The sequence below is a fragment of the Staurois parvus genome, unplaced genomic scaffold (genome assembly GCF_062004578.1).
Source record: "Staurois parvus isolate SC_StPar_1 unplaced genomic scaffold, SC_StPar_1.0 ptg000371l, whole genome shotgun sequence".
Classification (NCBI taxonomy): domain Eukaryota; kingdom Metazoa; phylum Chordata; class Amphibia; order Anura; family Ranidae; genus Staurois; species Staurois parvus.
The window spans coordinates 452,081-466,079 of record NW_028318167.1 but is presented as its reverse complement, the minus strand read 5'-3'; the positions used below and the strand labels follow the sequence as shown (position 1 = coordinate 466,079).

The 13,999-nt window shown below is 38.2% G+C and overlaps 1 protein-coding gene across 2 annotated transcripts in view; it reads left to right on the top strand.

The window, feature by feature from the left end:
• Positions 1–13,999, top strand: part of TOX (thymocyte selection associated high mobility group box) — a 294,268-nt gene that overhangs the window by 146,532 nt on the left and 133,737 nt on the right. For both annotated transcript variants that reach the window (XM_089685306.1, XM_089685308.1), the window contains one exon: positions 11,492–11,557. In XM_089685306.1, coding sequence (XP_089541432.1) covers positions 11,492–11,557 — 66 coding nt within the window. The remainder of the gene's footprint in view (positions 1–11,491; positions 11,558–13,999) is intronic.

Genomic DNA, 13,999 nt, shown 5'->3' with positions numbered 1-13,999 from the left:
GTCAAACTGGCCAAAACACTCAATTTCAGTGGGGGTTGAATAATTTTGGCCACAACTGTAGGTTGGATTTTCTAACATACAATTGGACAACAGCAAATAAAAAAGTATAGAGCTAGAAAGCTTCTATACAGTTTTCAGCCAAAGCATGAGATTTAAATAAAAGGCTGAAATCACATGCATTCCACTACTGATTGCTTAGCAATAGCAGTTTGGTTTAAAAACATAATCTCTGCAGGGTCTCTGCTCAAGAATACTGTAACCGTTTTAGCACATACTTCATATTACAGGTTTACATTAAAGATCAGTTAGCATGAGCAACAATTTGATTCAGCGTGAAATTTTATGATACAGCTTTCAGTTACTGTATATGCAGAGAAACACATGTATTATGGAGTATTCCTTGATAGGATATTGCAGGGAATGGCTTGTTTTTTCGGGAGGGATCTATTTAAGAAGAAACTCTGCAGTTCCTACCCAAGAGTGGTTCCAGATTTCATATGCAACTCTTGGTAAAATCTGCTATTACGTTGCTACTATATTCTATGTCTGCATAGTTAGACTTTGATCTACCAATCACTGTAAATAGTAGGAGTAAAATAGGAGATCAGCATTTACATTTAAGTATGGGTAATTCTTTATGTGGTTGCAGAAAGGGGACAACATAGAACACAGGATTTCTAATTAAATGTGCCATTTTTTTGTACTATTACTAGAATGATTAAAAAAACACTATGTGCTATAGCAGTGAAAATAGTAAAGTGAAGGAGAGATGCAGGGAAGATAGATATTATACTTGTTTATTTCAATAATTATGTGTAATGCTCACGATCTTCTCCATTTTTGTGTCACCCCATACAGTTTTCCAGTTACCATGACACAGCCTGATGGTTACTTTGTAGAACAGTTGTATAGCACTGTGTAGCATTAATGTTAATCACATACATTTCTTACATAAGCGTTTACAGCAGCAACATACAAGAAGAATGAAGACTTGAATGGTACTGTAGCTAGGGTATAGACCAGGGGCGGACTGACCATTTCGAAACTTGGGCACTGCCCGAGGGCCCGGGGTCAGTAGGGGGCCCCATGAGATGCCCCTGGTACCTTTGTCATAGCCTTTTTTGAGTTTGGGCAAGGACACAGGGGCCCCATGATCCCCTATTGCCCGGGGGCCCCATGAGTTGTCAGTCCGCACCTGGTATAGACTGACTGATTGGTACTTTTTTAAGCAAAACAGCTGCATCTTGAAGCAAACAGTAACTTTGTATAGAGGTTTCAGACCACCATGCTCACCATGTCCCCTTTTTTTGCCTGAAGGCTACATTTACAATTCCAGATTCCTCCATCCATGTTACACAGCACAGATGGACACATGCCCGGGGGCCCCATGAGTTGTCAGTCCGCACCTGGTATAGACTGACTGATTGGTACTTTTTTAAGCAAAACAGCTGCATCTTGAAGCAAACAGTAACTTTGTATAGAGGTTTCAGACCACCATGATCACCATGTCCCCTTTTTTTGCCTGAAGGCTACATTTACAATTCCAGATTCCTCCATCCATGTTACACAGCACAGATGGACACATTTGCCACTGTAGCTATTGTATTTTGACAGCCAGTGCTGTGCAGCTGATAATTTTACACCTGGAACCTTTCAACCTTTTCGAGGCTGGAGGCGATCTCCAGCTGGCTAACCAGAAACTGGCTGAAATTTGCTTCATGTATGGCCTTTTACAGATAAGTGAAAAAACAACTGCACCAACAGTTTGCAGAATCTGCTCCAGTTCCCATATTGTTAGATATTTAATTCAATAGGAAACATTGTCATTGCAATGTTTTCTGCTGAATAAATTGTAGTTAATAATAATAGTTTGGGAACAGGGACAAAATAATCCCCCAGAAACCTGTGCTTTAGTTGGTTTAATAAATATGTTTGCCCCTTTCCCCCTTGAAGTACCTGCCTGGCATAATCTCCAATAGAAGGATTGCTTGTCTTCAGGGGTGCTATGGTGCTAATGCACTACAAAAGAGTTTGTTTTGGCATACGTATGTGGCAAATGTTTTATAATTCTGCTGATTTCATTATTATTATTAAATGTAAAAAAAAAGAATAAAAAGTATCATTTCTGCACCTTTATTTTATTATATACTCTGCATTTAAATTAAACCAATTAAATGCAGTGCACACCTCTAAAATAAAATATATAAACCATAAAATGGCAGGATAGAGATGTGATTTTTTATTAAAAATCCAAAAATGATATTAATATCTAGTGGATATATTTTTTTACTAAAAATTTTAATTATTGTATCTCTTGGATTGTTAAATGTTTATTAACTTATTTTATATACTGTGAAAAAAGTCACATTAATGAAATGCAAAATTAAGAAATATTTCTCACTTCAGTAGATGAAAGACCATGTTCGATTTAATACAGTTACATTTCTTACTACCACTGATGGGCACTGATAAGGCGGCATTGGTGGGCATTGGTGAGGAGGCACTGATGAGGCTGCACTGATATGCGGCACCGATGGGCACTGATAGACAGCAATGATAGGCAGCACTGATTGGCACTAATAGGCGGCACTGACTGGCAGCACTGATGGGCCCTGATTGGCAACATTAATGGGCACTGACTGGCAGCATGCCTGGCACTGACTGGCAGCATTGCTGGGCACTGATTGTCAACACTGATGGACACTGATTCTTAGCACTGATGGGCCCTGATTGGCATTGATAGGCAGCACTGGGGCATGGCATTCAGACACATATAATTTTAGGAGGCAAATTAAGCAGGAAGAGGGGGCAGAAGGATAACCACATCAGCTGTCTGACAGGGCTATACGTCCTCAGACTCAATGGATAGAATTACAAATCATTTGGCATGCAAAACAGCTCTTGTGTGTGAATGTAAAACTGTGTATTTAGCAGTTTGCCTGGAGTCCAGCTTTAGATAATAATACATGGTGGAAATTTTACTGTATCTTTAAAGATGCTTGGTGTAACTTGACATACACCATGTTCCCCTGCTGAACATCTACCATGGTTAATATCAGCAGATCACAGGTGCAATGCAAGGCTTCTGCAGGCTGTCAGTGTCTGTCAGACTGTCTGCTCATACCTTTTATGGGCAGGAGGTTCCACAAGGACAGGAACCATCAATAAACTACCTAGAGCTTTCACCAACTCTCATAGTTCACTGAAAACTACAATCAGCTGCTGAAGGTAGTTGTAGTTTTCCCATTCAGAGAACTTTGTGAATGAATGATGCAGGTGGGTGGAGCGCAGCACAGTCGCGTTTTATTTTTTTTCTAAATTGTAACAGCAAGTTCGGGGAGAAGATCCCCAGCTCACTACCACTAGAAGTGGTGGATCAGGGAGAGGCTACAGCTGTGGGAACATGTTATACCCTAAAAACAGGTGGAACATGTGACATGTTTTCCAACAGTAAACCTATCTTTTAAACTGTATTTATACCAAAACTTTTTTTTTTATAAAATAAGGGAAGGTTAAAACCCATTAGAGAGATTTCCCTTTACTTTCTGTTCTGGGGACAACCTTTTACTAGACAAGATTGGAGGGAACAAATAACAATAATAAGCTGACAGAATTACTAGCATTCACCAACTCAACTTAAAGTAGTTGTACACACTCACATATACCCACTGAATGTGACTATGCTCAGGTGATACACAGAGATTAAATAAATCCTCCTATATGTTTTACCTATTTTTCTGCAGATTCCTCTTTCCTACAGCCTCCTAAAGTACACATTTCGCAAAATATTTCTCAGCTTTTAGAAGGCAGGGCATGGGGATTTTATGTCACAGATTGCACAGCATAGAACACAGAGCTAAATGTATGAATGGAGGGAAAGGACACCCCTCCCCTACACAGTCTCATAGGGAAACATGCACAGCTGAGGCTGTCAATCACCTGATGTGTGCTGAGGGAAGGTGAGCTGTCTCTCTAGATGCTGTGGTGTTTGCATAGATTGTGACACATCCAAATAGCAGAGGGAGGGCAGAGTATACTGAAATTATACTACATGCTTTGGATTGAGGCAAATACATACTAACAAAAGATATGTTTTGTGCACTTTTCATTTCAGAGGTTTACAACCACTTAAAAAAATTCTTACTTCTGTCTGTGTTGCTGTTAGGGAGATTTCCTCCTCACTTCCTGTCCCAGGGAGAAACTTCTTACTACACAGGAAAGGAAGGAATCTCTCCAACAGCAGTAAAACTAGACAGAAGATCGAATCATTCCACACTCTGTCCAAAACAAATCAAAGTTTTAGCTGTAGATAAACTTTAAGTTGACAATTATATTTTTTATACTTTTTTTAATAGAAGCATTATGTACTGAGTTCTGAGGTCTCTGCAGATCTGTTTTATAACCCATGGTTAAAAAATTAGCAACCAAGTCTAGCTGCATGTATAAGTTGGACTTTTCACCTTGCATTCATCACAAAATGCCACTACGAATGTATTTCAGAGACTTTATTATGTTGATCATGACACAGAATAATTATGGGAGTATGACTACTAGGTGCACTACATGAACTCAGCTCCCTCATTAAAAGTAATGAAGTCTAGTAGGCAATTTTACTTTATCTTCATTGTTGGGTTTGCCTAGTTAGGCACTCACTATTTTCGACATTGAAGTCTTTACGATAGGTATTCTTTTTAACTTTTTCTTCACTTCAGGATTTAATCATTCTGTTAGAGTGTGTACTGAACATTGCCCTACAGAAGAGCCATGCAACTCTGAAACAAAAATACAGTCTTGCTCTGATAAATCAAATGGCACACAAGAAGTTTGAAAAGCAATGTGCTTACATTTGCAGGAGACATGCAGAAAACAAGGATAAATTAAATCTTATGAAGGTAAAAAGGAATAAAAAAGAAAATAAAAAGTTTATTATTTTCTCTATTATGGAAACATTATGTTTAATATATTCAGTTTACAATCATTGCAAAGTGCTAAGGCTCAAATGACATCTCACACATCCAATATAACAGAACATTGTTCTTTCACATTCCAGTTCTGTTTGCAATTTAGTAAAATGTAATTTACTATAGTTTATGATGTGTGAAATGCATTAACTTCAAAGAGTGCTTGTTTATTTTTTATATTTAATTTACATTCGAGTAAGTGCAAGCTTTCTTCCATGGATCCCATAAATCCCAATATATGTTACAGAATTTATTATAAACTTTCTTTTTATGTCCATGAAGTTTCGTTACCATTTTGGAAAAGTTCCAAAAAAATGAGTGATATTTATAAATAATTACTTGATGCAGTGAGTTTTGAGTTCTTATTTGTGCTAGAATCAGTGCATTTAAATACAATGTATTTTAAAAGCTACAGCAATGAAAACAGGAGCATAAATTTCAACTGTGTTTCCCTAGCAGCCAACCATTACTTGTGTCATTTGAAAGATATGATTTTTTTTTTTGGGGGGGGGGCATTTCACGTTTGCTTAAATCGTATCTGTTTTTAAAATGTAAAATCATATATTCATTTTCTCATTGTATTTGAATTTTAGCCTAATCCTATTAATCTAGATGTTTGTTCAATTTGGAAACTTACTTTGTGAAGATCCCCACATGCCTTCTTCCATGTATTCTGTGTCATATATTCACTATGAGTAGTCACTATGAGTAGTCACTGTGAGTAGGTACTGCTGTATCACACATTTCACAGAGGCTGACTTCTGAACTACAGAGGCGCAGAGAGGAGGAGCTTCAGGAGGCGGAGTTAGTACAGGAATTACTGCTTGCAGGTAGCAGGATACCTTGTATTTTTTAGAAAGTGAAAGTAAACTGCAGAGGAGAAGCCACAAAGCATGCGGAGAAACTAGGAAGGCAGATGGGAAGCACTCACAACATGAAGGGATTTTTTTAGCTTATATTGGATTGTAAATAATAATATGATATATATAGTTTGTATTGTGCCACAATGCTGATCTTCTAAAACAAAAATGTCTGCTGTGAATATAAAACTCCTTCAAAGGGATAGTTCACCTTTTCAGAAAAAATTTAAATTAACAAATGCCATACACCCTCGCCACCCCCTGGTCTCCACTGTACTTACCTCCATGTGTGATAAGCTGCCAGTGCTCACGCAGCTGGAGCAGCAGTCCAGAGATTTGAAATCCCTGCTTTTCTCCATCTTCTTTCTGCATTGCTTCTGGCACAGATTAGAGTGATTCTGATGGTGAGTACCAGAACAGAGCATCGCTCTGTTCCCTCCTGAAAAACCTACAGAAAGAAGCGGGAGAAAAGCAGGGGTTTCAGATCCCCAGACTGCTGCACTGGCTGCTTGAGCACTGGCAGCTCATAACCCATGGAGGTAAGTATAGCGGGACTAGAGAGGGTGGGGTGGGCATTTTCTCAAAAGATAAGTTTATACTTTGTCTATATGTCATTTCATCACTTATAACATTTTTAAATTAAAGTGCTCTTATTGCCCATTACAACCAGCTATGGCAATTTTCTACTGCAAGTTTAAAATGGAAGGATTGATGGCTGGGGACAGCAAGAGATCAACCAGGGCTTCTTTGCCAATCTGGTGGGAAGTAGGCAGGAGATTCAGGTTCACATTTGATCCAAAGCCAGCCTGTTTTTGGTTCAGCAGGGGTGCAGGTTTAAGGTTCCCTTACCATACACTTGTCTGCGCATGCAGCAGAGTGTCTAGAATGACAAAAGGAAGGGCAGTGAGCATACAACCCACTTCTTGTACCATACCAGGCCACATGTCTTTCAACATTGAGAGGTACCTTTCAATGGGGGGGGGGGTCTGCAAAGCCCCCCCCCCTTGCAAGGCATCCAGTCCCAGTGTTGGATAAGAGTTTCTTCCATGGACCTGGTCCTCCAAAAGGATGTGGGCGCTTGTGTGAGAGACGTATAGGAAGTTTATCGAAATCTAACGTATTATACATTCATTTTTTTTCTGTGCAGATGGGGCTTTAATTTGGTAGTAAATTTGGATAGATATAGATTTTCATTGTCTTTTCCTTTTATGTTTTGATTGGGAATAAAAATGAGAAAAAATTTAATTTTCATGTAATTTTTTCGCAACATATTTATGTAATTTGTACACTCTCATATATTAATCCTAAAATATAATCAATAAAGACTTCTGATTAAAATTATATCACATTAGTGCATCTTTTATGTAACATGGTAACACATGCATTTTACATTAGGAGAGCCCTATTCCCCTTTCGACGCTACATTGTGACACACACAGAGTAAAAACATTGTTAGCGTAACGTTAAGATAAGATTAAGTTGGGTTGATGGGGGCATGACTGCGACATTTTCACAGGTTTGCGATTACTAAAAATTTTAATTCTATAATTATACAAGTCAGTTTATACCAGGCCCTTATCTAGGCTAAGAAAGGCTGGACAGTGAGGGTGGTCCGTCACTTCCTGAGTGATGTTAGAGCATATTCCTTAAAAATTGGGAGAATACCTTGCAAGGGAGGGCAACAAAGCATCCCATTACATCTCAGTCCACAAACCAGCTGAGGATCATAGGTGACATCAATATGGTCAATAATGTACATTTATTTTTATTTATTTATTTCAGGTACTTATATAGCACCGTCAGTGCTTTACATATATATTGTACATTCACATCAGTCCCTAACCCTCAAGGGGTGTACAATCTAAGGTCCCTAACTTACATTCATACATACACATATTAGGGCCAATTTAGACAGGATCCAATTAACCTACCAGCATATCTTTGGAGTGTGGGAGGAAACCCTAGCAGGCACAGGGAGAACATGCAAACTCCAGGCAAGTGGTGCCGTGGCTGGGATTTGAACCAACGACCCTAGTACTGCCAGGCGGAAGTGCTAACCATTTAGCCACTGTGCTGCCCAGTACATGTAGTACTTTGTCCCTTCTTCCTAGGGATGCCACCCCAATACCACAGCTATCAAGAAAATGGCTGCCCTGTATTGTAGCATCTATCACTGACCCCCAGCACTTGCCTGATTCAAGTACCACCACAAATAATGCTGACACAGATCACCTCCCTCTGCATTTTGTTTGCCTCAGGCAAGTGCTGAGAGCCATAAACAGGTGCTAAAAAGCAAAGCAGTGCTGTTGGGTGGCCATAACTCAAGAGGAGAATCCTGCTCAACCTCACAGCTAGTGGTACAAGGCACATGATTATGAAACACTGACATTACATTCCCAAATTGTATGGGAATCATTTCTCAGGATGGGTATATATGCCCCAATGAGAACTTTTACTATTAGTATTATTATACAGGATTTATATAGTGCCAACAGTTTGCGCAGTGGTTTACAATATAAAGGGGGACAGTACAATTACAATACAGTTCAATACAGAAGGAATAGAAGGGCCCTGCTCATGGAGCTTACAATCTACAGGGAGGGGGAGGTGGTACAAAAGGTAATAGCTGCAGGGGATGATCTGATGGAGTTGGCTCAATTACAGCTTTTGAGGTGGAGGTGGGGTAGGCTACCATGAATAAATGAGTTTTCAAGGATGGTCTAAAAACGGACATGGTAGGAGCTGACCGGATATACTAGGGTACGGTGTTTCAGAAGATGGGGGAGGTTCTGGAAAAAGTCCTGGAGGCACCATAAGAGGGGGTAACAAGGGAGCCAGAGAGAAAGGCATCTAGGGAGGAGCATAGAGAACGATTTGGTCGATATCTGCAGATGAGGTTGGTGATATAGCTGGGAGCAATGTTGTGGATGGCTTTATATGTTGTGGTTAGTATTTTGAATTTTATATGGTGGACTAGTGGAAGCCAGTGAAGAGATTTGCAGAGAGGGGCAGCAGTCACGGATCGATTAGTAAGGTGTATAAGCCTGGCAGCTGAATTCATAAGTCTGTGTAAGGTAGACTAGTGAGGAGGAATTTGCAGTAGTCAAGATATAACCAAGGAGTGCATAAGTTGTTTTGTGGCGTCATTAGGAAAGGGTGAATTCTGGAAACATTGCGGAGGCTATTAAACATGATTGTTGTTACATTAAGATATGTTCCAACTTGTTGAATATCTCTTTGTAGCGGGATTAATCCTCCCTGCCTTTCATTGAGGAAGGAAAGGAGCACTTTAATTCAAAGTGTAGTGGTATGTTTGAAGACAGACAGAAGTCTCCCCTCCCATTTTTGACCAATCTTAAATTGTTTGCAGGTCTCCTACTAAAACTGATGGTCACTGGACAGTGAGAAGTATGTGTCACCAGTTCAGTCACAAAAAACACACTAGCAAAACATCCCTCTATACATAGAGCAGAATTTTAGTGTAGCACACACAGTGAAAGTGTAATTTTCTTTGCTTTGTAGGTACAAAGCACTTGCAAATCTGGAGCCTTCCTTATCCCCCTCCCCCCAATAATATCTCTTTGGGTTAAAATGATTGTGATAAATATACTGTTTTGCTCTCCACTGAAGGTATTTTCACCTTGTTAGTATAGCAATCCCTATAAGTCATTTTAGACTTACTAGATACCCTTTTGTGCATCTTTTTAATATCTCCCAACACTTAAAGATATTTTCTCTTAAATATTTTACTGAACACCTTGTTACAACACTTTTTTCTCTGTATGGGTGCCAAAAACAGATCACTTATTTTCAAACAATTTCACAAATGAAAGAATGAAATGTAGCTTAAACTTTCTTTTTCCTAATTATTACATCATTAGCAGCAATGGCAAATGAGACTAGTAAATTAAAAAGGTTTGTTAGCAGTCTTTGGGCTGAAGTAGAGTTAAAATAAATGCTTGCTTGGCCTCTTTAACTACATTCACTCAGCATCCATCAGGGATTTCTTAATCTTCTATTGATAATGAACAGGAAAAGGGATCTCTGCTGATAGCTCCTGGCAGGTGAGATGGCAAATAATACTTAAGCAGATGGAAACATTAAAATAAGTGGTATAATCAATGCCAGTATGATCGTACTACCTCAGGCAGAACATTTTCTATAAAGATGTCACCACTTCAAGCATCAGTTTTTCAATTTTTTTTGCTGGTGTGTATGGAAAGCACAATAGGCCTGTGCATTTTCCCAGGCTTTCTGTTACAATAGTGACTAAGCATGTTGAAGGGGAGAAGAGCTCTATTTCATGTTTGTCACTTCTCTAGCAAATCTGTGATTTGTTTCGCTGAACAAAAGCAAAGAAGAGACTTGACAGATATCCACTGGGGATGCAATTGAGACCACTAAGCCTTGTTTCTTTGTGAATGAAGGTTGACTAGGGATGGATATAGCACAAACTTATTAGAACATGTGTGTGCATCTCCCTCCAATGCATGAGACTTTGTACACAATAGCATTTGGGTTGACAGAATGTATGAGAACTATGTTGACTTTTTCTTTGAAAGTTTTGAATAAAAACGTAATATATGGCTTCAGCCATGATGCAGAGGCCCCACTCCCCTTTTGTTTTTCATTGTTCATTCCTAGTTCCAGCAGCTGTCTAAAGAACAAGTATATGCCCATGACATTGGATCTAGACTTTAAGGCCAATTGTTCCCTTTGCCAGTGAATTTTTACTTTGCAAGTGAATTTTCCCTTAGCTTAGTGAATGAGGTCATGTAGTCCAATTGTAAATATCCCTCTCAGCTACTGTAAGTTTATTTCTTATGGGATAAAGCAGCTTTTTTCTTATTTTCACAGTTGGCAGTTGGCCCATTAGGTCTATGAAAAGGGAAAATGTTATACCCAAATGTATTTAAAAGAAAACCTACAGACCTAAAAAGATTTTGTTGGAGTAATGAGGGTTTTCTGTTTAGCTTTTACACCCGGTCCTTGTGACTTTTAGTTACAACTCTGCTCAGTTCATTTTGTTTCAGTTTTGTAATTTGTACATGATCTCTCTATTGCAAGGAAGGTTGATGTCACATGCCGTGCCCTATACAGCAAGCTCTATTCCCAGTTCCACTATTCTTATAAGACAAAGACTTGCTTCATGGATGAATAGCATGGCTCTCTAAATAAATGTCCTCTCCCTTCACTGTAATCTTGCGTGACACTCCTATTTATTTGATTTACAAATCAGTATTAAGAAATACATTGTTTTAATAAGATAAGACAGTGGAATACATCATTATGCATTTTGTAACTAATCTACTCTTTGCCTTCTCCCATGAGAAACTATGCAATTTATTTAGCACTTCATTAGGCCCAGCAGCAATATCTATACATGGTATACACACACTGATCCATTTTGTTTGGTAACAGATTGTGGATGAAAGGAAACCATTCATTTATTGCTTGCTTGGTATAATTACTACTGCACTAATTACCGCAAATCACTGACATGCCAGTTCAATGAGTGTCACAATAAAATGAAAAAACAAAACCAGAAAATAATACTTTTTTTTTGCTACTGCCTTCAGTCAAATGTAAGGAGTGTTTTGTTGGACTGTTGGAGAGTTAGAAAAAAAGGAGTTTATTTGCTAAACATTTTACTATTATTTTATATTGCAGTTTGACGGTGATAACATGTACATGAGTATGTCAGAGCCAAACCAGGACTACGTGCCAGCAAGCCAGGTGGGTTAATTAATCTTCTATGCCTTGTTTCAAATTGTAATTAAACAAATTCAAAGAGCTGCATTGCAAATGAGTGGCACTATCCATAACTGCTGCAATCAGGAATTATCATAATTTATCAACAAAGCATTTAAGCCTTTTTGCCACTTAATGAGATAGGGCCGATAGAGAAGAAAAAAAACACGGTGCTGGTGTTTGCTGTAAAATATTACCTTGTTGCCTCTCCAGCATGTAAGCAGCTGTTTTGCCAGCATGATCCTCCTTAAACAGTTGTTTTTACCTTTAGGGATAAACTCTTTACAGGTGCCGCTTATTTGGATTTGTAACTGCAGATGAGTTAATCATTTTAAGCTGCTTGTGTCACAGAATGTTTTAATTAGATAGAAGAAACAAGCTGGGATCTAGTGCACTTTTTTGTGGAGCATTTTTATCTAGAATTTATCGGCATGAAAACAAAACAGCAGGATGCAAGTTACAAATTGCACATTAAGAAACTAATACTATTTTAAAGAGGACTATATTATAAGATAAGCAAATGCTTTATAATGAAAAGGGCGGGAGGGCTGCTCCCATGTTTAAAGGGAATATAGGAAAAGTATATTAGTAATAGACTTGGCAACATTGGTCATTGAAACCAAGATAAATATTATTTGTTCCATACCTGTCCAATTTTAAGATAATGCAGATGATAATAGAGATGATCATACTGTTGAACGACTTCTCATATGAATGGATGCTTTCATAATATAATCACTTTGTCCATTTTTCCCATTCAATCCAAGTGGTTATTGAACAGGCACTACTTTACTCATCATACATACCTAATAGGACCTAATCTACATCATGCTTGGCCTGTGTATGGCTAGCTTAAATGAAACTGATTCCATCACTGGCTAAAAAGTACTCAGGCTGATAATACTGTTAAACTGCAGGTGCCTTGTAGTGCTTGCAAGTGACAGCTGTAATCTTCAAATCTAAATTTTTGTCTTTTGCGGAGTCCCCATAATTTCTTCTACATTTTTGTCTTTTACGGAACCCTCATAATTCCTTGGTCTATATTTGAGTCACTCTAATACAGGAGGTGTGTTACTGGCCAGATCTCCAGGTGTAAACAGAAGGGAAAAAGCCCCAAAAAAGATAATGCAACCACAACATCTAATAATTGGTAACCTGCAATAAATTACATTTGTATGGTTTTAGGTTTAATACCACTTTAAAGCCCTTACCATTTTAACATTGGAAACACAAGCCATTGTTTTTTGTAGACCACGCTTTAACTCCTCCAAAAGTTTTTTCAAGCTGACACTGACTATCTGGCACAAAATACAATAATAACACTTGAGGTCACACCAATGCAGCAAATCCCTGGAGAAGGAGGATTCATTGGATATCACGTCTACTTAAAAAGAGTTTAACTGTACCTGATTATCCTTGTGATCTATTTCTTTGGTGATCCAATATTTATTGCCCTTCAATTTTTTAAAAGCTCAGCATCCCCACAAAAGAAATTTTGCTTCTGCTTCTGTTCTGTCTGACACCCATTGCCTGGACAGGTAGTGAGGGGAAAAAACAACTTTATGAGGACATAGACAGCAATAGCAATGTGTTTTATGACTCCCTCTGTTGGGGAGATTTCCCCCAACTTCTTACTTTATCAGGCACCCATCAACTATACATGAAGGGGGTGGTTTTCCCTCACCTCCTCTCATGCCTGACACCATTCAAATTCACAGTAAGTAGAAGAAAGATAGGGACACAGCAAAAAACGTGGCAGAGAATTTATCTCTACACACTCTGTTTAAGATGCTATAAAAAGTTTTGGCTGGAGTTGGGATTTAAAAGATTAGGTTAAAAGAAAACCTTTCCCCAGCAAGAATGCCAATACATAAATAACATTGTTACATTTGGTAATAATACAACTCTGACACATTAGAATATTTTAGTTGAGCAACATGTAACTGGTGTGCCATTTCAAGTTCTAAATCTATATATGCATGCATATAATAAAGTAAAATATGTATACAACTATTCATATGAACTCTACTACCTGCATATATGCATAGTATTCTTTAGACTGCAAGTAAAGATTTTTTTCTAATAACATTGTCAGGCCAACTGAATAGAAGTAGGTATTTTTATAGTTATTTTTATGTAGTTGGTTGCCTGTCCATAGGAATATTTATTGCCTGCTATATATGCATAGTGGAAATCTTGTTCCACATTGTCCACAACTATTTTAGCATTTGCAGTTTATTTGCAACATATGTGCGTATTACATTTGCATACAATTATGCAGTTTCAGTAATAATAGAATATATTTGCATACATATGGATTTTCTGAAAACCTGGCTCTAAAAACATCAGACCCAGAAATATTGTAACTAGATTTCCATTACTGCTGGATGTACAGATATACTGGTTGGTGCTTATAGAAGTTACAGC